The following is a 21,990-nucleotide window of genomic DNA, read 5'->3' as shown; positions in this document are numbered from 1 at the left end:
GCGACAATTTCTGGAAAACACTGGCCTTGGTTGTAACATTAAATCCGATAGTCTCAAGATCTAGGCCTGTGTTGATCAGATCTGCCACTCTGCCTTCACGGAGTTCACTCTGCTGGTGGGTTGTACCCCTTCCCCCATTCTGTGTCTGCCTTGTCTATTTAGATTGTAACTTCTTCAGGACACGGGCCATCAACGCTTCTCGGTTTGTACTGTGCCTAGCAAAATGAGGACCCACTGTTAGTTGGCCCTTAGGCACTAAGGTAATGAATATGATTTATAATAATCATCTCCTGGCACTTTGAGCCAAGGAAGCTGGCCTTGGGACGTTACTACTTAAAAGTGAGCTGGGCTTAAAAGCATGGAATATTCTTTGTGACAAGTATCCCACAAATTCCACTGACCTCCCTTGTTTTCTTTGCCTTGAGCAGGGTTTCCAGTTTCCAGAACTGATGTGATCTCGCAGCTGGAACGAGGGGAGGAGTCGTGCGTCCCAGACCTTCATGGTTCTGAGAAAAAAGTGCTCCCGAGAGCTGCCTTCATAGGTGAGGCATTGGTTAAACCAACCCCAAAACTGTCGGTGAATACAGGAAACATTTGGGATGCCCTACAAAGAGCTTGTGAGCTCTCCAAGTTCAGGATTGTTCCCTGCAGATGTGGAATCGTTAGGCAGAGGTCACTCATGGCTTCCCACCTATCCTGACTGACAACTGGCAGCAGGTCCCTCCCCAATCTCGCTGTCCCCTGAGATTTCTTCTGAGATACGGACCCAGAACTGATCCCTTCCTTTCTCTCCTCTGGGGAAGGTTGAAGGGAAAATCAGCTCCTGATAGGTTTGATCTGTCCTGTACATGTTTTCGTTCCTTCATCCCTTTTTCCATTCTTCTCTCTGAGATTTCCTTTCTCTCTGGCGCAGGCAGAGACTTACGTCTGGATTCTCTCGGTCTCCCGTCAGGTGTTGGGATGGTGAGTGAAAACGAGGAGGAACCCCAGCAGGAAGACGCTGAGCGAGTAGAAGCCCATGGGATGTTGTCAGGAAGGTCCAAAGGGAATGATTCTGGGAGCTGTGCACGCCCAGAAAAAACAAAAGCCTGTGAGAGTCAGCAGAGGCCAGAGGAAAACTTCGGTAGCCAGTCAGACCTTATTACACGTGAGAGAATGAACTTGGAAGGAACACGCTACACATGCCTCGACTGTGGGAAAAGCTTCAAAGGGAGCTCGGGCCTTCTCACACATCAGAGAATCCACACGGGTGAGAAACCTTACGCATGCTGTGTGTGTGGGAAATGCTTCAAGCAGAGCTCGCATCTCATTGAACATAAGAGAATCCACACGGGTGAGAAACCTTATGGATGCCCTGAGTGTGGGAAACACTTCAAGCAGAGCTCACACCTTATTACACATCGGAAAATCCACACGGGTGAGAAACCTTACGGATGCCCTGAGTGTGGGAAACACTTCAAGCGGAGCTCACAACTTATTACACATCGGAAAATCCACACGGGTGAGAAACCTTACGGATGCCCTGAGTGTGGGAAACACTTCAAGCAGAGCTCACACCTTATTACACATCGGAAAATCCACACGGGTGAGAAACCTTATGGATGCCCTGAGTGTGGGAAGCACTTCATTGACAGTTCATCCCTCCTCTCACATCAGCGAATCCACACAGGGGAGAGGCCCTACACATGCTCTGAGTGTGGGAAAAGATTCAATCACAGCTCTACCCTAATCACACATCAGAGAACGCACACAGGAGAGACCCCCTACATGTGCTCTGAGTGCGGGAAAAGCTTTAATCGGAGCTCTGTACTGACCACACATAGAAGAATCCACACAGGTGAGAAGCCTTATGGATGCTCTGAGTGTGGGAAACGCTTCAATCGGAGCTCATACCTTATCATACATCGGCGAATCCATATGGGTGAGAAACCTTATGGATGCCGTGAGTGTGGCAAACACTTCAATCAAAGCTCAGCCCTTGTCACACATCAGCGAATCCACACAGGAGAGAGGCCCTACACGTGCTCTGAGTGCGGGAAAAGCTTCAATCAGAGCTCTACCCTAATCAGACATCAGAGAACGCACACCGGAGAGAGGCCCTACACGTGCTCTGAGTGTGGGAAACGCTTCAATCGGAGCTCAACCCTTATTAGACATCAGAAAATCCACATGGGAGTGATCTGTAACAAATGCCTTGACTAGGGCTGGCCAAAGGTATTTTTTTCTTTTAAATCACATTTGCTAATTCCCACTTAGTGATCTGTGCCCCATCTTCACCGTGGTTACTCAGCTCCCCCAGATGAGTTGCCTGCTCCTGCCTTTTGCAGCTCACCCTTCTTTGGGGTCAGTCCTGTGATGTTTTCTATCAACTCCTTTCCTTTTGGGTCGAAGGAGCGTGTGTCCCTCCAGCCAGGAATGTTCATCAGCTCCAGGTGGGGGAGAGAGGTTTGTTCCCAACAAGCTACACTGAGGCAAAAACTACCCGTGCCTTACATCCACTAGGACTGTACATGGCGTTGGCAGCTGAAGTCACTGATCTTGGTGTTAAAAGACAATTACAGTTGTCGTGCAGATGCAGGCGAGGTGCAGTGGTTGGCATTAGCTTTCCCCTTGACCTGACCTAAACTCCATCACATATCCTAGTCTAAACAAACCCTGCGCATAACAGTTATACTGTTCCCCCATTTAAAAACAATTGTTAGTCATCAAGTTCCCCCACCAGGATCATATTGTTTCATTCCCAGTTGTCACAGTTCATCAGAGCGCTGTTGCTTCAGGTTTTCCTGAAGGCAGATATTTTTACTCCCGTTTTCCTCCCTTAAAATATATTGAAGTATAACAAAGAGCAGGAATAGGGAAGGGATAGGGAAAAATGTCTTTTCCCCTCTGTAACAACAGAAGAACATAGGGTAAATCAGAGGGATTCTCCATCACCATCTCTATCCCCCTGTTCTTCAATTGGAAAGGTCAATATTTCCCGAAGGGGCTGGGAAGAGGATTCTCTAGTAAATGATTTGGAACTAAGCAAAAGACCCATTCATTTGCCTCCCAAAGCAGTTGTGGCCCATGCCCTGCAGGAGGTTGCTCCTGAAGATCTTCCCTTCCTAATCAGGTGCATGTTGCCTCTTATTTGGGAAATGCAATCCCTTCCTAGGTAGAGATGGGAAAAATGGAAGTGACATTTCTGTTCAGCTCACTCCTGGGAGATGCTGTAAATGTGTAGGAAATGGCATCCATGAGGAATGTGATAGAGCTGCAGAAAGACACCCATTTTGAGTAGATACCTGACATTTGGTGTCTTAGAGGGATTCTAAGCCGCACCTGAATTTAGTCCCTTATTTAAATCTGTGCCACCAGATTAAAGAAACAAAAGGGCATATTTGGGGGAGTTCTACCTCAGTATCGCTACTGGTATGTCGTGTGGTTGGTGAAGAATTCTACGCCAGAGCCGTGTAAAATTGCTACAACTAAGGTCAAAGATTTGACAAGAACTCAGGTAGAAATGAGAGGTACGAGTGGTTGATTTTCACCCCAGAGATGGACGCTATGGTGACCTGTGGCCAAGGTAAACTGTTTTTAGAATTGCTCACACTTCTAAAGGATGCCATGATGAAACTGGGAACAACTGTCTTTTACCATTTGGATCCCAAGTTTCCTGAAGCACAGAGAGAAACAGCTGATTCCTTCAGAGCCATGCCATGCCTATGGGTCCCAAACTGGCTGCCTTGCTGGACAAGAAGCACTTCCGTGTTGGTTAAATGATGGTAGCCAATGAGGGAATGTAACAGATTCCAAGTTCAGACTGCAGGATACATGAATGCTGAGTCCAGAGTCTGTGGTTTGGTCTCTTAGTTTTGCTCTTGAGTCTAATGCATGTGTCTCACTTTTCCGCCTCCTGCTACTCTGAAAGATTAGAAAGTGTGAAAGTAGAGCACAGGTGGTTTTTCTCATGATGCAGCCTTCCCACGTAGTGTGAGACCCCTTCCACCCACACTTCTGGGAGAAGACCCAGGGAGAAATGAACCCTCAGAAATGGAAGGCTCCTAGGTTATGGTCGAATGTGACTTCACACAGAGCTCACTGGGTGAAAATGGGAATTAAGAGAAAACTGCCCTAAAGGTTTATAGTTTGTAATCTTTGAAGAAATTGTTACCAGCAACAAGGAAATTGCACATGAAGTTTATTAGTGTAAGGTAAGAGGCTGATTCTGTGATCACTTTCAGTGTTACAGTATAATTCAGGTTTTCTTCTAGCCCCCTCCTCATGATGCAGCCTTCCCACGTAGTGTGAGACCCCTTCCACCCACACAGGTGAGCCAGAGAGTTCCCCAGGGCTCTTGTTCGCAAAGCAAAGATGTCACATTAGGCAGGAGATGTCAAGATCTACAATGGTGATGGGCGAGTGATGGGAGCTTGTCTGGGTGGTTGTTGTTTGGTTGTTTTTTTTCCATGTAATTTTTGTTTTGTTTTTGCAACTAGTTCTTTTTATAGCTGCTGAGCCCCCTTGTCCTTTTGAGCACAGCTCTTTAACCCTCAGGCCTGGCTCTGGAAACCTCAGAACCGGCTTTGCGTTTTTTTTTCATGTTTGCTATCTTTGGAGTTCTCACATCCACACGACATGCGGTTCACAGCAACGGATACTTTGAGAAACCTGCTGGGTGAAGCAGGCCTTTTCCAAACTGACATTGGCCCAAATTCTGCCTCAATTCAGCTGGATTGGGACACGTCTGTGTCAAAGGAGTGGTTCACACCTGATTTGCCCAGAGACCTCAGAGGAGGGGTAGTTAGATATAGGATAAGTAGGAATCGACAACAATGAAGTTAAATATAAAGGTGAAAGACCCTCACCTTGCAGGTCAGCAAGCCTGTTCTGTTCTTTCCCTCCAATGCATCTGGCACTGGTCGCTCTCAGGTAGCACACTGGGCTTGACAGACCATTGGTCTGACCCAGTCTATGACCTGTCGTGCGTTCTTATGGAAGCCCTCTGCGGCCTTCTCTACACGGGCAAGTTTCTGCACAGGAAAGCAGCTTTCTGCGGTGTAACTCCCGAGGTGCGCACGCAGATTTCGTGATGCATGATAGAAAGGGGCCATGACAGGGACACACTGCCGTGCGGGGTCAAAGTGAAGGAGCTGTGACATGCCTACCACAAGGTGCAGGAGGCAAACTGCTGCTCCATATTGGGGGCTAACTAACCCCAGCATCACGGCAAGAATCTACCTAGCAGCTGGAGAAAAAGTATGAATGAGAGACAAAGACACCCCCACGTGGCCTGTCTCTTCCCCAATCTCAACACCTGGAAGATTGTCTGGAAGACTCAGAATTTGAACTGCGGAGATTGGTCCCAGGCTGAGAGGGAATTCAGTCTGTGTATTAAGAACTCAACATTGCCTGGAGCAACCAGTGAGTGAGAAAAGCTGTTTGATCCAATTCTTGCTTAGTATATTCAAATTAGAGTTTAGACTGGGAGTCTGTTTTCATTTGTTATGTAAACACTTTTGACCTCTGTGACCAATACTTATACTCAGTTAAAATCTAACTTTCTGCAGTTAATAAACTTATTTTACTATTTTATACTTACTCCTGAGTTTGTCCAAAGTGCTTGGGAAAGTTGCTCACATGACAAAGGCTGGTGCATGTCCCCTTTATTTTTGATGAAGTGGCGAACTAATTAATGAGCTTACACTTTTCAAGAGAAAGCCGTGAGCCGTGTAAGATGGTACATTTCTGAGGTGCAAGGCTGAGAGCTGGGGAGATATGCTGGTGTCTCTGTATAATTGAGGAGTGGTTTATAGAGCATTCATGCAACTGAGTTGGGTGCTTTGCTGCATGTTGTTGGCCAAATGATCATAGAATCCTAGGATATCGGGGTTGGAAGGGACCTCAGGAGGTATCTAGTCCAACGCCCTGCCCAGAGGAGGACCAATCCCCAACTAAATCATCCCAGCCAGGGCTTTCTCAAGCCTGACCTGAAAAACTTCTAAGGAAGGTGATTCCACCACCTCCCGAGGTAACCCATTCCAGTGTTTCACCACCCTCCTAGTGAAAAAGTTTTTCCTAATATCCAACCTAAATCTCCCCCACTGCAACTTGACCATTACTCCTTGTCCTGTCATCTGCTGTCACTGAGAATAGTCTAGATCCGTCCTCTTTGGATCCACCTTCATTTCGTTCAAAGCAGCTATGACATCCCCCCTCATTCTTCTCTTCCGTAGACTAAACAATCCCAGTTCCCTCAGCCTCTGCTCATAAGGCATGTGTTCCAGACCCCGAATCATTTTTGTTGCCTTTCGCTGGACTCTCTCCAATTTCTCCACATCCTTCTTGTAGTGTGGGGCCCAAAACTGGACACAGTACTCCAGATGAGGCCTCACCAGTGTCGAATTGAGGGGAAGGATCACATCCCTCGATCTGCTGGCAATGCCCCTACTTATACACCCCAAAATGGGACTTATACACCCCAGTCGTCTGGGACTTCCCCCGATCACCATGAGTTTTCAAAGATATTGGACAATGGCTCTGCAATCACATCCGCCAACTCCTTTAGCCCTCTCGGATGCAACGCATCCGGCCCCATGGACTTGTGCTCGTCCAGCTTTTCTAAATAGTCCCGAACCACTTCTTTCTCCACAGAGGGCTGGTCATCTCCTCCCCATGCTGTGCTGCCCAGGGCAGCAGTCTGGGAGCTGAGCTTGTTCGTGAAGACAGGCAAAAAAAGCATTGAGTACATTAGCTTTTTTCACATCGTCTGTCACGAGGTTGCCTCCCTCATTCAGTAAGGGGCCCACACTTTCCTTGGCTTTCTCCTTGTTGCCAACATACCTGAAGAAACCCTTCTTGTTACTCTTAACATCTCTTGCTTGCTACAACTCCAGGTGTGATTTGGCCTTCCTGATTTCACTCCTGCATGCCCAAGCAATATTTTTATACTCATCCCTGGTCATTTGTCCAATCTTCCACTTCTTGTGAGCTTCTTTTTTGTATTTAAAATCAGCAAGGATTTCCCTGTTAAGCCACAGTAATGTCCCGAGGTCCCCAAGTCCCATTGACAGCTGAGCTCTTCCTGCCCATTGAGCCCAGCAGAGACAGTGGGTGGGGGGTGAGTTTGTACCCAAATAACTGACAGAGCCAAGCAAAGAGCAAAGAAATGTTTCCTTCAGTCACTAGGTCTCTGTTTCTGTGGCTCACTCTCTCTCCCCTTCTCTGATAACGAGCAACGGTAAGAGAGGAAGAGGTTCAAACATGTGCTAGGTGGTGGCTAGGGTGGGATGACAAATTGGAAACCATCACAGAGCCCTCTACTGTGACACTGAGACGATCCCATTCTGACCTTTTACTGACACTTCTTTAATAACTAAAAAAAAAGAACAGGAGGACTTGTGGCACCTTAGAGGCTAACCGATTTATTTGAGCATAAGCTTTCGTGAGCTACAGAATGCACCCGATGAAGTGAGCTGTAGCTCACGAAAGCTTATGCTCAAAAAAATTGGTTAGTCTCTAAGGTGCCACAAGTCCTCCTTTCCTTTTTGCAGATACAGACTAACACGGCTGCTACTCTGAAACCTGTCGTCATTAATATCGGTTCCCCTGACGTACGTTGCTAAGATTATTTCAATAGCTCCTACACCGATACCTCCTGCCCCTTCTGGCTGGTTCATTGCGCTGTTTGGAACCTGCACCTAAAATTACACCCTCCCTGGGAGCAAGATTCAAAACTGCCCAAGGAAACCCCATTGGGTTTCAAGTGCCGCACAAGCAAGGAGGCAAAGGGACAGTACAGGGTCGCAGAGCTTCTCCTTTGTCCCAGGGAGAAGGATCTAGTGGGCTAGATTAGGGGGGCTAATAGTCATGACTCCTGGGTTCTCTTCCTGGCTGTGGGAGGAAAGGGGTGTCGAGTGGATTAGAGTGTGGGGGGGACCTAGGAGTCAAAGAAAAAACACCTCCCTTGTGTTCAGCTTCAATGCCTTTCAGCAGGGGCTGGCAGCTCCAGCCAGTCAATGCAGGGGAGAGGGCCGAGTGTATCTCTGCACCCTGAGTCCAGGGCAGGCCCTCTCTCTCCCCCACATAGAGAAACTGGCCCTGCTGCAAAGTGACCCCTGAGAACCAGCAACCTCCAGGACAGAGGGTTTGGCCCTCAGAGCAGGGAATGTGTCCCCCATGCTGCCGTTAGGCCCCTGGAGGCTCTGGAAACAGGAGGGCTCTGAGCGTAACCCATCCCAAACAGCCCCCGTCTGGGGATGTAGCTCAGTGGTAGAGCGCATGCTTTGCATGTATGAGGCCCTGGGTTCGATCCCCAGCATCTCCAAGTTCTCTTTTCACCCTGCTGCTTTGCTCAGGCCCAGAGGGGATGTGGCCCAGCAGGAGTTTCAGTCCTGCTCAGTGCGTGGCAGGTGCCAATTGCACGGAAGGTCTGTGGGGGTTTCTGCTCCTAAGCCACCTTGGTACATTTAAGATTCCCACCCAAGGGGCGGCTTGGGACAGTAGCGGATGAGAAGGGGGAATCCTCCAGCCCTGGAGGGAAAGGTCCCGTCTGCCCAGACTGAGGGGCAAGGAGACGGAGGGGCAGTCCGTGCTCAGAGAGGAGAGAGCTCAGTGATTTACACCCACCAGGGGACACTGTCTTTTTGAGGCGGGTGCAGCTGGCTTGGGATGGTGCTGACGATGGATAGAAAACAGGCTGGAGTCAATGACAGATGGGACCACAGAAGGGGAAGGAGAAGGGCATCTCCATAGAAGGTCCTGGGTGCTCAGATACCCCAGTTCTAGGTACCCTGGCCTGTCCCAGAGAGAAAAGACAAAGAGGGACCCAGCCCCCCAACAGTCATCCCATGGACAAGAATCTGGTTGGGAGTGGGGTGAAGGTTCCCGCTGGACAAAGGGAAGCTGAAGTCCCCCAGCATCCTGGAATTTAAGCAATGCAAGCTTCAAACCCTGCACGGGTGGGGCCTGAGGGGCACCCGCAGAAGGTTGGGCTGGACAGGGTCGACAGGTTTCTACAAGTTTTGGTGGTTTCCAGAATGGGACCAAGTCCTGCCTCCCCATCCACCTCCCCCCACATCTGCCTAAGGCTCTGGGAGGGAGTTTGGGTATGGGAGGGAGAGGGAAAGGGGTTGGTCTCTGGGAGGGAGTTTGGGTGTGGGCTGTGGGTTGCGGCAGGGGGTTGGGGTGCAGGAGGGAATGCAGGGTGCGGGGTCTGGGCTGGGGCAGGGGGTTGGGGTGCAGGAGCAGGTGTGGGGGCAGGCTCTGGGAGGGAATTGCGTGTGTGGTGTGGGCTCTGGGCTGGGGCAGGGGGTTAGGGTGTGGGAGGGGGTGAGGGGTACAGGCTCTGGGAGGCAGTTTGGGTGCAGGTGTGGGGTCTTGGCTGGGGCAGGCCGTTGGGTGCAGGAATGGGTGGGGTGGCCAGGTTCTGGGAGGAAGTTTGGGTGCGTGGTGTGGGCTCTGGGTTGGGGTCGGGGGTTGGGGTGCAGGAGAGGGTGCAGGTTGGGCTCTGGGAGGGAGTTTGGGTGTTGGGTGTGGGCTCTGGGCTGGGGGAGGGGGCTGAGGTGCAGGAGAGGGTGCAGGTCGGGCTCTGGGAGGGAGTTTGGGTGCATGGTGTGGGCTCTGGGCTGGGGGAGGGGATTGGGGTGCAGGAGAGGGTGCAGGTCGGGCTCTGGGAGGGAGTTTGGGTGCAGGGGGGTGGGCTCTGGGCTGGGGCTTGGAGTGTGGGAGAGAGTGAGGGTGCAGCTCTTACCTCAGGCATCTCCCAAAAGCGACCCACACCCCCATCTGGCAGCAGCTCCTAGGTGGGGGGTCTCTGCCCATCGCTGCCCACGGACACCACCCCAGCAGCTCCCATTGCCACAGATGGCAGAGTCGGCCCTCGGGGCGGGGGCAGCGTGTGGAGATCCCCCCACCCCCGGGGCTGCAGGGACGCGCCAGCCGCTTCCGAGACTGGCAGGCCACACGGAGTGTAAGCAGTGTCAGGGTGAGCCTCACCCTGACATCTGGTGGTGAGGTCTGGCAAGTTGTGGAAAAGAACTTCAGGGGCCGATCTCATCTGCATAGGCACACCCACCCCGCCTAGAACAAGGCCATAGCTGCCCAAATGGTCACTTTGGCTGCTGTGGGATCCCCAGTGTCTCTGTTATTGGGGCAGGAAGAATAAATTGTTATTACCCTGATTATGGGAACTGTGCTGGGAACTGTATTGGGCCTTTTGTTATGATGGAGGGACTCACCATCAACTAAGTAGCACTCGCTAGGCAAGGGTCATGGGTTCCAAAACACTGTGAATTGAGAGAGGTTGGGGACAAGTATTAATACTTGGTGGCATGGGTCCCTTGGTGATGGTCTTATATGCTAATAGCCTTTCCTTTTCTCTTCACTGTGAAATCTCAGAGCTAATTTTGATTTCGTTAGGAGTCTAATTACAAGCTGCTGAGCTCGCTTCAGGTTAATGATGCACCATCACTGAGGCTCCCCTACTACGAGCTGACTTCACCAAAGAGCTGAACTGAGTAAGAGCCGAAATCACTGAGTGTTGTGTTAAGTAGTGGGGGAGCCTGAAGATCTATTGTGGAGAAGTTTGCGGGACGGCTGGAGTGCCTTGTGGACAGGCTGGTGGAGCAGTTCGTGGGACGGCGGGAGCTGCTGGTGGGACGCGGAGCGGAGCTGAGCGAAGCCGTTCGTGGGGCGGCTGGTGGAGCGGAGGCCTATGGGGCTGTGGGGCGGTCAGTTTCAGATCATGTAAGGTGCCTTTTACCCCCGCCCCCATCTCCACCCAGGTTGGGAGGTGAAGCTCTGCAGATAAACTTTTGAACTTTGGGGCTGCCCTGACCAGGGACAGAGACTTTTGGGTCATTGGACTTTTGGGATTTTGGGTGATTTGGGGTTGCTGGACTCAAGAACCAAAGGGAAAGGGCATGCCCCAATTTGCTTGGGGTGGGTTTTTTTTTGCTCGTGGGTTGTGTTATGAATCCTGTTGGTGCTGTTGCCCCAACATAATGCCACATTGTTTCTCTCTGTTATTAAAAGGCTTTTTGCTACACTCAGACTAGGTGCTTGCGAGAGGGGAAGGATTGCCTCTGGGAGGCGCCCAGCGGGGGTGGTACATATTTGTCCCAGGTCACTGGGTAGGGTCTCAAGCAGGTTTGCACTGTGTTACTGGAATGGATCCCCTAGATATTGAACCCGGCCCTTGTTGCTGCCAACTCTGACGGGCAGAAGGGTTACACGGAGCGAGGGTGGGCAGGAAGCCGCCTTAGCCCCCTTGTGCTGCCGGTGATGGTTCCCGGGCCCTTTTAAATTGCCCGGGGGCAGCAGGCGGGGCTGGGGGAGACACCGGGCCCCGGACTTTGGTGGAGCCAGGCCCCCGTGGTCTTATGTTGCTGGAGCATGGGCACCAGGGGCCCAGATGAGGTGCCTCCCCTGCGGCTGGAGGAGCATGGGTGCTAATCCATGTTTTGGGGGGTTGGTGTTTGGAAGGTTAAATGAAGGCAGCCTCTGCTCTGGGCTCACCCAGTTTCAGGGCCTGACGCTGCTTTGCACAACGATGAATCTCGGAACAGGCCAGCAATGAAATGACGGCAGAACCTGAGGAACGAAAAGCCTCTGGGTTCGTCTGTGGGCCTTGACGCCGAACGGGAGCCGTAATTTGACTCGCTTTGTGGCTGCGGCCGGTAAAATGTCAGGACGAAGTCGTCCCAGTGATTGTGACACTGGGTTTGAGGAGGCTTTGGTCTTATTAAAATGTAACTAGCATGGAACACTTGTGTTTTTAAAGGTGGCTTCCCCAAGCAATCCCAAGTTGTTCTTCCCAGAGCTGGGTGATGGTGGGCAGCAGGGGATCTCCCCAGTCTGTGGGGAAATCTCTCTGGGCCCCACTGTTAGTTCTCCAGACTTTCTCCCCCTAACCACACACACCTCTCCCCACCCATTATCAATGCTTTACAGCGACCCCTCCCTCCCCTTATGGGATACAGCCTCTCGGTGACCGAGACTGACTGGGGCTCCCCTCTGCATGGCCCCAATGGGGAAGGAAAGGGACCGATGGGGGAGGAAGAAGACAGGCAGAAGGAGTCAAATGGGTCTAAACCAGAATAGAGGAGATTTTCTTCCTGTTAAAATGGACGGGAGTCTCATTGCTGGAAAGCCACACCTTGAGTGAGGTTTGAACCGGCAGCCTTTCAATTGCCAGGCAAAGGTGCGAACCACAGAGACGGATCACGGCCGACTTCCCAGCGATGTCCAAGGAGCCCCTGCAGGGGTGCAAGTGGTTAGTGCAAAGGGCAATATTGCTGGGGTTGTGAGTTCAAGCCTTCCCTGCAGCCCTGGTTTCTATTACCCCATGGAGCTTCCCCAGCTTGCTTGTCCTAATTCACATGGAAAGTGCCATGAGAGGAAGGTCTGAAATGTGGACGTTGGTGCAAAGCTTGGGACCCCCCACCAATGCTGCCACTAGCTGTGGATGGGTTGCTCAGGGGCAGGGAGAATTGATTCCTTTGCTGCTGAGAAAGCTGACAGGACGGGTCTGTGGGCACCAGAGCTCCCCGCTTCTTCCAGCACATGCCAGGCTCTGTCACTCCTGGAGGAGGGTCATAGAATCATAGAAGATCAGGGTTGGAAGGGCCCTCAGGAGGTATCTAGTCCAACCCCCTGCCCAGAGCAGGACCAACCCCAACTAAATCATCCCAGCCAGGGCTTTGTCAAGCCTGACCTTAGAAACTTCTAAGAAAGGGGATTCCACCACTTCCCTAGGTAATGCATTCCAGTGTTTCACCACCCTCCTAGTGAAAAAGTTTTTCCTAATATCCAACCTAAATCTCCCCCACTGCAACTTGAGACCATTCCTCCTTGTCCTGTCATCTGCTATCACTGAGAATAGTCTAGATCCATCCTCTTTGGATCCACCTTTCAGGTAGTTAAAAGCAGCTATCAAATCCCCCTTCATTCTTCTCTTCCATAGACTAAACAATCCCAGTTCCCTCAGCCTCTCCTCATAACTCATGTGTTCCAGTCCCCTCATCATTTTTGTTGCCCTTCGCTGGACTCTCTCCAATTTTTCCACATCCTTCTTGTAGTGTGGGGCCCAAAACTGGACACAGTACTCCAGATGAGGCCTCACCAATGTCGAATAGAGGGGAATGATCACATCCCTTGATCTACTGGCAATGCTCCTACTTATACACCCCAAAATCATAGAATCATAGAATATCAGGGTTGGAAGGGACCCCTGAAGGTCATCTAGTCCAACCCCCTGCTCGAAGCAGGACCAATTCCCAGTTAAATCATCCCAGCCAGAGCTTTGTCAAGCCTGACCGTAAAAACCTCTAAGGAAGGAGATTCTACCACCTCCCTAGGTAACGCATTCTAGTGTTTCACCACCCTCTTAGTGAAAAAGTTTTTCCGAATATCCAATCTAAACCTCCCCCACTGCAACTTGCCATTGGCCTTCTTGGCAACAAGGGCACACTGCTGACTCATATCCAGCTTCTCGTCCACTGTCACCCCTAGGTCCTTCTCTGCAGAACTGCTGCCAAGCCATTCGGTCCCTAGTCTGTAGCGGTGCATTGGATTCTTCCATCCTACGTGCAGGACTCTGCACTTGTCCTTGTTGAACCTCCTCAGATTTCTTTTGGCCCAATCCTCCAATTTGTCTAGGGCCCTCTGTATCCTATCCCTACCCTCCAGCATATCTACCACTCCTCCCAGTTTAGTGTCATCCACAAATTTGCTGAGAGTGCAATCTACACCATCCTCCAGATCATTAATGAAGATATTGAACAAAACCGGCCCCAGGACCGACCCTTGGGGCACTCCGCTAGATACCGGCTGCCAACTAGACATGGAGCCATTGATCACTACCCGTTGAGCCCGACAATCTAGCCAGCTTTCTATCCACCTTATAGTGCATTCATCCAGACCATACTTCTTTAAATTGCTGGCAAGAATACTGTGGGAGACCGTGTCAAAAGCTTTGCTAAAGTCAAGGAACAACATGTCCACTGCTTTCCCCTCATCCACAGAGCCAGTTATCTCGTCATAGAAGGCAATTAGATTAGTCAGGCATGACTTGCCCTTGGTGAATCCATGCTGACTGTTCCTGATCACTTTCCTCTCCTCTAAGTGCTTCAGAATTGATTCCTTGAGGACATGCTCCCTGATTTTTCCAGGGACTGAGGTGAGGCTGACTGGCCTGTAGTTCCCAGGATCCTCCTTCTTCCCTTTTTGAAAGATGGGCACTACATTAGCCTTTTTCCAGTCTTCCGGGACTTCCGCCGATCGCCATGAGTTTTCAAAGATAATAGCCAATGGCTCTGCAATCACATCCGCCAATTCCTTTAGCACTCTCGGATGCAGCTCATCTGGCCCCATGGACTTGTGCACGTCCACTTTTTCTAAATAGTCCCGAACCACTTCTTTCTTCACAGAGGGCTTGCCACCTTCTCCGAATGCTGTGCTGCCCGGTGCAGTCGTCTGGGAGCTGACCTTGTTCGTGAAGACAGAGGCAAAAAAAGCATTGAGTGTGTTAGCTTTTTCCACATCCTCTGTCACTAGGTTGGCCTCTCTCATTTAGTAATGGGCCCACAGTTTCCTTGGCTTTCTTCTTCTTGCCAAAATACCTGAAGAAACCCTTCTTGTTACTCTTAACTTCGCTCGCTAGCTGCAACTCCAGGTGTGATTTGGCCTTCCTGATTTCACTTCTGCATGCCTGAGCAATATTTATATACTCATCCGTGGTCATTTGTCCAATCTTCCACTTCTTGTAAGCCTCTTTTTTGTGTTTAAGATCAGCAAGGATTTCTCTGTTAAGCCAAGCTGGTCGCCTACCATATTTACTATTCTTTCTACACATGGGGATGGTTTGTCTCTGTAACCTCAATAAGGATTCTTTAAAATACAGCCAGCTCTCCTGGACTCCTTTCCCCCTCATGTTATTCTCCCAGGGGATCTTTCCCATCAGTTCCCTGAGGGAGTCAAAGTCTGCTTTTCTGAAGTTCAGAGTCCGTATTCTGCTGCTTTCCTTTCCTCCTTGTGTCAGGATCCTGAACTCGACCATCTCATGGTCACTGCCTCCCAGGTTTCCATCCACTTTTGCTTCCCCTACTAATTCTTCCCGGTTTGTGAGCAGCAGGTCAAGAAGAGCTCTGCCCCTAGTCGGTTCCTCCAGCACTTGCACCAGGAAATTGTCCTCTACAGTTTCCAAAAACTTCCTGGATTGTCTGTGCACCGCTGTATTGCTCTCCCAGCAGATATCAGGATGATTGAAGTCGCACATGAGAACCAGGGCGTGCCATCTTGTAGCTTCTGCGAGTTGCCGGAAGAAAGCCTCATCCACCTCATCCCCCTGGTCTGGTGTTCTATAGGAGACTCCCACCACTGCATCACTCTTGTTGCTCACGCTTCTAAACTTAATCCAGAGACTCTCAGGTTTTTCTACAGTTTCATTGTTGAGCTCTGAGCAGTCATACTGCTCCCTTACATACAGTGCAACTCCCCCACCTTTTCTGGCCTCCCTGTCCTTCCTGAACAGTTTATATCCATCCATGACAGCACTCCAGTCCTGCGAGTTATCCCACCAAGTCTCCGTTATTCCAATCACATCATAATTCCCTGACTTGGCCAGGATCTCCAGTTCTCCCTGCTTGTGTCCCAGGCTTTGTGCATTTGTATATAGGCTCTTGAGATAACCCGCTGATCGCCCCTTGTTCTCAGTATGAGGCAGGAGCCCTCCCCTCTCACACGCTCCAGCTCGTGCTTCCTCCCGGTATCCCGCTTCCCCACTTACCTCAGGGCTTTGGTCTCCTTTCCCTGGTGAACCTAGTTTAAAGCCCTCCTCACTAGGTTAGCCAGCCTGCTCACGAAGATGCTCTTCCCTCTCTTCATTAAGTGGAGCCCGTCTCTGTCTAGCATTCCTCCTACTTGGAACACCATCCCATGGTTGAAGAAGCCAAAGCCTTCTCTCCGACACCACCTGTGTAGCCATTCCTTGACTTCCACGATTTGACGGTCTCTACCCTGGCCTTTTCCTTCCACGGGGAGGATGGACGAGAACACCACTTGCACCTCAAACTCCTTTATCCTTCTTCCCAGAGCTACGTAGTCTGCAGTGATCTGCTCAAGGTAATTCTTGGCAGTATCATTGGTGCCCACATGGAAAACCAGGAAGGGGTAGCGATCCGAGGGCTTGATGAGTCTCGGCAGTCTCTCCGTCACATTGCGAATCTTAGCCCCCGGCAAGCAGCAGACTTCTCTGTTTTCCCGGTCAGGGTGGCAGATAGATGACTCAGTCCTCCTGAGGAGAGAGTCCCCGACCACCACCACCCACCTCCTTCTCTTGGGAGTGGTGGTCGTGGAACCCCCAACCCTAGGACAGTGCATCTCATGCCTTTCAACTGGTGGAGTCTCCTTCTGCTCCCTTCCCCCAGACGTATCATCTGGGTCACTCCCCGCAATGGTACCTGTGGAGAGAACATGAAAATGGTTACTTACCTGTGTCCGCTTTGCTGGTCCATGGACTTTCCCCCTTCTTCTTCTGGAGGTCACATGTTGCCAGATTTCTTCACAGTCCTCCTGTCCCTGCTGCGCAGCCTGCTCTGAATCTTCAGAACCTTGTGCCCATAGAAGCATATCCTGACGTCTGTCCAGGAAATCTTCAGTTTCTCTTATGCAACGCAGGGTCGATACCTGTTGCTCCAGACCTTGAACCTTCTCTTCCAATATGGAGACCAGCTTGCACTTTGTACAGACAAAGTCGCTTCTGTCCTCTGGAAGAAAGACAAAGATGGCACATCCAGTGCAGGTCACAACAGTTGAACACTCCCCATCCATATTACCTTCCTACTATGAGCTTGCTCCGGAGATGAAGTAATTCCTCAGAGAAGTCGTTAGGGTTTAATCCTCAGTGGGCTCACTCCAGGTGAACTCCCAGGCAAACTCCTGCTGTTTGCTGCTCAGCTGGTTCCCCGCTGCTCAGCTGGTTCTATAAGCACCGAGCCTAAAGCTCTTCCAAGCCTTCTTAGCGCAGCGGGCAGCGCATCAGTCTCATAATCCGAAGGTCCTGAGTTTAAGCCTCAGAGAAGGCAACTCTTCTTGCTCCCTGCTTTAGATTTTCTAACGTAAATCAGAGTAAAAAAGACGAGAACTGAGTGGTTTCTAGACACCCTCCCATCCATCTAACACACACACACAGACTTTTCTAATGGTACGTGTACAGTATGAAATTAGTTCAAAATTATTCGATTCGAAATTTCGGGAGCTATTTTAGACATTCAGGCTTCGGTGTCCCCACTGAAGCGCGTGAATTCAGCAGAGTGCATCCACAGTACCGAGGCTAGCATCGAACGTCGGAGCGGGTGCACCGTGGGTCGCTATCCCACAGTTCCCGCAGTCCCTGCCGCCCACTGGAATACTGGGTTACGCTCCCAGTGCACAATGGGGCAAAAACATTCTTGCGGGTGTTTCTGGTGCGTGTCATCAGGAACCTATGGCGGGCAATCGTTTCACGCCTTTTTGGCATGCAGACGCCGTACTGCTTTCAGCAGACGGTGCACCGCTTGCTCTCCTGCAACTATGAATCCGCCTCTCATTTCCTCTTCCCTTCCGATGTAATCTCTACTATCTGCTCTTTCTCTTCCTCATCGAACTCTTCTGCCTCCAACTCTGCTCTCCCGCTGGTGCCATGCTTCCGAGCTTCTCCGGGTTGTCTGTCCTGGGCTCCCGTCTCCGTGAAAACCACGGAAGACAACCATTTCCCGCCTTTCTTCGGCTACCACGAACCAAACAGCACCTCTTCCCCTGCCACTCTGCTCTCCTACATTTCGTGCCCGTTTCCCAGGATTACCCGTGCAGGCGCCATGGAGCCTGCTCAGATCTCCGCTGCAGTTTTAAGCATTTTAAATACCTCGCGCATTATCCAGCAGTATGTGCAGTCCCTGCAAAACGGGGCAAGGAAACGACGACCGTGCGATTACTATACTGATGAGGACATGGACAAAGATGGCACGGCGTGTGGCAATTGGGAGATCATGGTGGTGCTGGGCCAGGTTCATGCCATGGCACGCCGATTCTGGGCCCAGGAAACAAGCACAGACTGCTGGGGCCTCATCGTGTTGCAGGTGTGGGATGATTCCCAGTGGCTGAGAAACTTTTGTATGCGTAAGGGCCACTTTCATGGAGCTTTGCGACTTGCTGTCTCCTGCCCTGAAGTGCAAAGACACCAAAATGAGAGCCGCCCTCACAGTTCAGAAGTGAGTGGCCATAGCCCTGCGGAAGCTTGCAACGCCCGACATCTAGCGGTCAGTCGGGAATAAGTTTAGAGTGGGCAAATCTTCTGTGGGGCCTGCTGTGATCCAAATAGCCAACACAATCATTGATCAGCTGCTATCAAGGGTCGTGACTTTGGGAAATGTGCAGACCAGTGTGGATGGCTTTAATGCACTGGGGTTCCCTGACTGCGGCGGGGCGATAGACATAACGCATATCCCTGTCTCGGCCCCGGAACAGCGGGGCGGCCACTACATAAACTGCAAGGGGTACTCTTCCATGGTGCTGCAAGCCCTGGTGGATCACAAGGGACGTGGCGAAAGGGATGCACAAACAATCCAGTTGGGCCATTGCCCACAAGCTCACCCCAAGCAGCTTGGACTCCTGATGACTGTGATGCTGAGGTTCCTTAGACCCCTGTTCATATTTCAGACCCCAGCCGGTGCAGCATCCCTGCCCAACCACTCACCATCTGCCCCAGGAGAACCAGTTGGTGGGCTGCATCCACAGGCAGGTAGTTTATGCCACTCTCCTCAGAGCAGCAGCCACAGCTGTGCAGCTAATCCCCACATCTGGTTGCCGGGGATCCAGCTGGATTGTTTGGGCATCCCTTTCAAGACTTGCCCTCAACAACCTGGCAGCCCCCAGCTTTCTCATTGCTCTGTGGTTGTTTGCTCTGTGAAAGGGGCCTCTAGGAATTGGTATTTCCAGAGGCATTAAAGAATCATAAAGGAGAAGGAAAAGTTAATGCCTTAGAAAAGTCTGTGTGTCTGTGTTAGATGGATGGGTGGGTGTCTAGAAACCACTCTGCTCTCGTCTTTTTTTCTCTGATTTCCAGTGGTAATCAAGGTCGGCCATTGCCAGCAGTTGACAAGAACATGTGAGAGCAGTGGGGGCAGGAAATAAACATGGGGAAATAGTTTTACTTTGTGTAATGACCCATCCACTCCCAGTCTTTATTCAAGCCTAAGTTATCTGTATCCAGTTTGCAAATTAATTCCAATGATCACTACAAAAGGTTCCCCCCGACCCCACCCGGCTCTCCTCCTGGTAATAGCTCACCTTACCTGATCACTCTCGTTACAGTGTGTAGGGTAACCCCCATTGTTTCATATTCTCTGTGTATAGGAGTCTCCCCACTGTATTTTCCACTGCATGCATCTGATGTAGCTCACGAAAGCTTATGCTCCAATAAATTTGTTCGTCTCTAAGGTGCCACAAGTCCTCCTGTTCTTACTCATGGTGTTGTATCCCCATAGTGTGGCCGTTTGGTGTCAGTCCTTTTAAACAAACAATGAGTTTTTTTCATAGAAACCATATTTTCCTCATACAGACACAGGAGTTGTCATAAATATAAAGGGAAGGGTAAACACCTTTGAAATTCCTCCTGGCTAGGGGAAAGCTCCTCTCACCTGTAAAGGGTTAAGAAGCTAAAGGTAACCTCGCTGGCACCTGACCAAAATGACCAATGAGGAGACAAGATACTTTCAAAGGCTGGGAGGAGGGAGAGAAACAAAGGGTCTATGTCTGTCTGTATGCTGGTTTCTGCCAGGGATAGACCAGGAATGGAGCCTTAGAACTTTTAGTAAGTAATCTAGCTAGGTATGTGTTAGATTATGATTTCTTTAAATGGCTGAGAAAAGAATTGTGCTGAATAGAATAACTATTTCTGTCTGTGTATCTTTTTTGTAACTTAAGGTTTTGCCTAGAGGGGTTCTCTATGTTTTTGAATCTAATTACCCTGTAAGATATCTACCATCCTGATTTTACAGGGGGGATTTCTTTATTTCTATTTACTTCTATTTTTTATTAAAAGTCTTCTTGTAAAAAACTGAATGCTTTTTCATTGTTCTCAGATCCAAGGGTTTGGGTCTGTGGTCACCTATGCAAATTGGTGAGGCTTTTTATCCAACATTTCCCACGAAAGGGGGGGGTGCAAGTGTTGGGAGGATTGTTCATTGTTCTTAAGATCCAAGGGTCTGGGTCTGTAGTCACCTAGGCAAATTGGTGAGGCTTTTTACCAAACCTTGTCCAGGAAGTGGGGTGCAGGGTTTTGGAAAGTATTCTGGGGGGAAAGACGCATCCAAACAGCTCTTCCCCAGTAACCAGTATTAGTTTGGTGGTGGTAGCGGCCAGTCCAAGGACAACGGGGGGAATATTCTGTACCTTGGGGAAGTTTTGACCTAAGCTGGTAAAGATAAGCTTAGGAGGTTTTTTTCATGCAGGTCCCTACATCTGTACCCTAGAGTTCAGACTGGGGGAGGAACCTTGACAGGAGTAGATTAATCTACAAAGGGAAGGTGATTCCAAGGCAGTTCCGGAGGGAGAAGGGAACGTTTTCAGCATCACTAAATTATCGTGTTGTACCTCACACACACACACAGAGTGACAATAAACTCAATTAACTGAGCTACCAACACACTGCACAGGAATGAAATAAACAACTTTATGTTCAAGGAGTTCGGTGCATGTAAATAATACTAAAAATATGTTTTGGGCAACGCATGGAAAATTCATTGTATTGTACAACCCACTTGATATAGTTAACACACCACAATATATTTAACGAAATTAAGAACCATGTGCTTATAAATTAACATGTTGTGCCATTTACACACGCACAAGACCTAGAAAAAACGGAATTATTTGAGCTTCCAACATTTCCACTTTCTCACAGCATGTTAGACCCCCTGCTTTAAATGAAATATGTCTAAAGGCCAGATGTATGAAAGAATTGTCTCGTTCTGTATTTCTTAGCTTTTATCTCAAAAGGTAATAGCCTCATAATCTCCCCCAAACACCCTGGGACCTCTGCAAATTATTAAAATGCCCCTGTTCTCAGCAAGGCCACGACAGTGACCCACAGCTAGAGTGTCTAGGCCAAGCGTTCTGAAGGAGGCAAGTCAAAGATTTTCTCTCTGCTTCCCTTGGCAAGGTCTGAGTGGGAAAACAAAATCCCCCACATGGAAAGTTTTCTCCTAAGAAACCAATACTAGTCTGTTTGGGGACGTTGATTTGAATGGATTATTATTCTTCTCTTCTGATCACTGAATTATTTCAGTTCAGTCTTTGTCCTCCAGATGTGTTGCAAGGTGTTGAATTGCGGGGGAGAGAGGCCAAGTCATGACGTCTCTTCCCCTCTTTCATAATTTCTTCCAACTTCTTAGGAAGTTCCTCTGCCTTGATGTGAGTCAAGCAGTGTCCATTGTCTCCGGGCTGTCTCGGAGGAGTCCGCATTGTACACGGTTCCTGGGAGAGTCCTTGGGAGCGTGGATACCTTCACTGGGCCAGCAGCGAGTCTGGCTCCTCCAGCGTCACACCGGAAAGGCTGGCGGTGGCCATTTCCCAGCCTCATCACATATTTCAGTGACGCACCCAGAGCAAAACTCCACCACTTCCCAGACAAGCCTAGCGCACACCATCCACCCAGGTATTAGCCTTCAACAGATCACGACTTTTACAATGATAGCTCACCAGGCCGACTCTGTACAAATCGTACCTTAATTCTATGAGAGTGGTGACTATGGGGCTTCCAGGGTGCTGCTTTGAGCACAGCCTGCCACCCCTGGGCTGACACTGCAATGGAGACGTCCCCGTAGAGTCTCTCTCTCCCGGGATAAAGATGGCAGCAGGGCTGGCCTGGGTCACCTGATGTGGGCTTCTGGAGCTCAAGCTGTGGGGCTGAAAAGTGGGGTGCAGATACTGGTGTTCCTGCTGAAGCCTGGGTTTGGAAACCCTCACCCCTCA

The 21,990-nt window shown here is 50.1% G+C and overlaps 1 protein-coding gene and 2 non-coding genes across 3 annotated transcripts in view; all 3 read left to right on the top strand.

Moving 5' to 3' along the window:
* Window positions 1-1,155: 1,155 nt before the first annotated feature.
* LOC140904470 (uncharacterized) overlaps window positions 1,156-21,990 on the top strand; it is a 186,423-nt gene continuing 165,588 nt past the window's right edge. Inside the window, exon 1 of the mRNA XM_078851062.1 lies at window positions 1,156-2,155. Coding sequence (XP_078707188.1) covers window positions 1,156-2,155 — 1,000 coding nt within the window. The remainder of the gene's footprint in view (window positions 2,156-21,990) is intronic.
* On the top strand, window positions 8,234-8,305 carry TRNAA-UGC (transfer RNA alanine (anticodon UGC)). Its single transcript has one exon. It is a non-coding gene; the product is annotated as a tRNA-Ala (tRNA).
* On the top strand, window positions 16,991-17,063 carry TRNAM-CAU (transfer RNA methionine (anticodon CAU)). Its single transcript has one exon. It is a non-coding gene; the product is annotated as a tRNA-Met (tRNA).

The sequence above is a fragment of the Lepidochelys kempii genome, unplaced genomic scaffold, assembly GCF_965140285.1.
Source record: "Lepidochelys kempii isolate rLepKem1 unplaced genomic scaffold, rLepKem1.hap1 scaffold_29, whole genome shotgun sequence".
In the NCBI taxonomy this organism is placed as follows: Eukaryota; Metazoa; Chordata; order Testudines; family Cheloniidae; genus Lepidochelys; species Lepidochelys kempii.
Note: the sequence above shows the minus strand (reverse complement) of the source record. Positions and strands in the feature narration are given on the sequence as shown.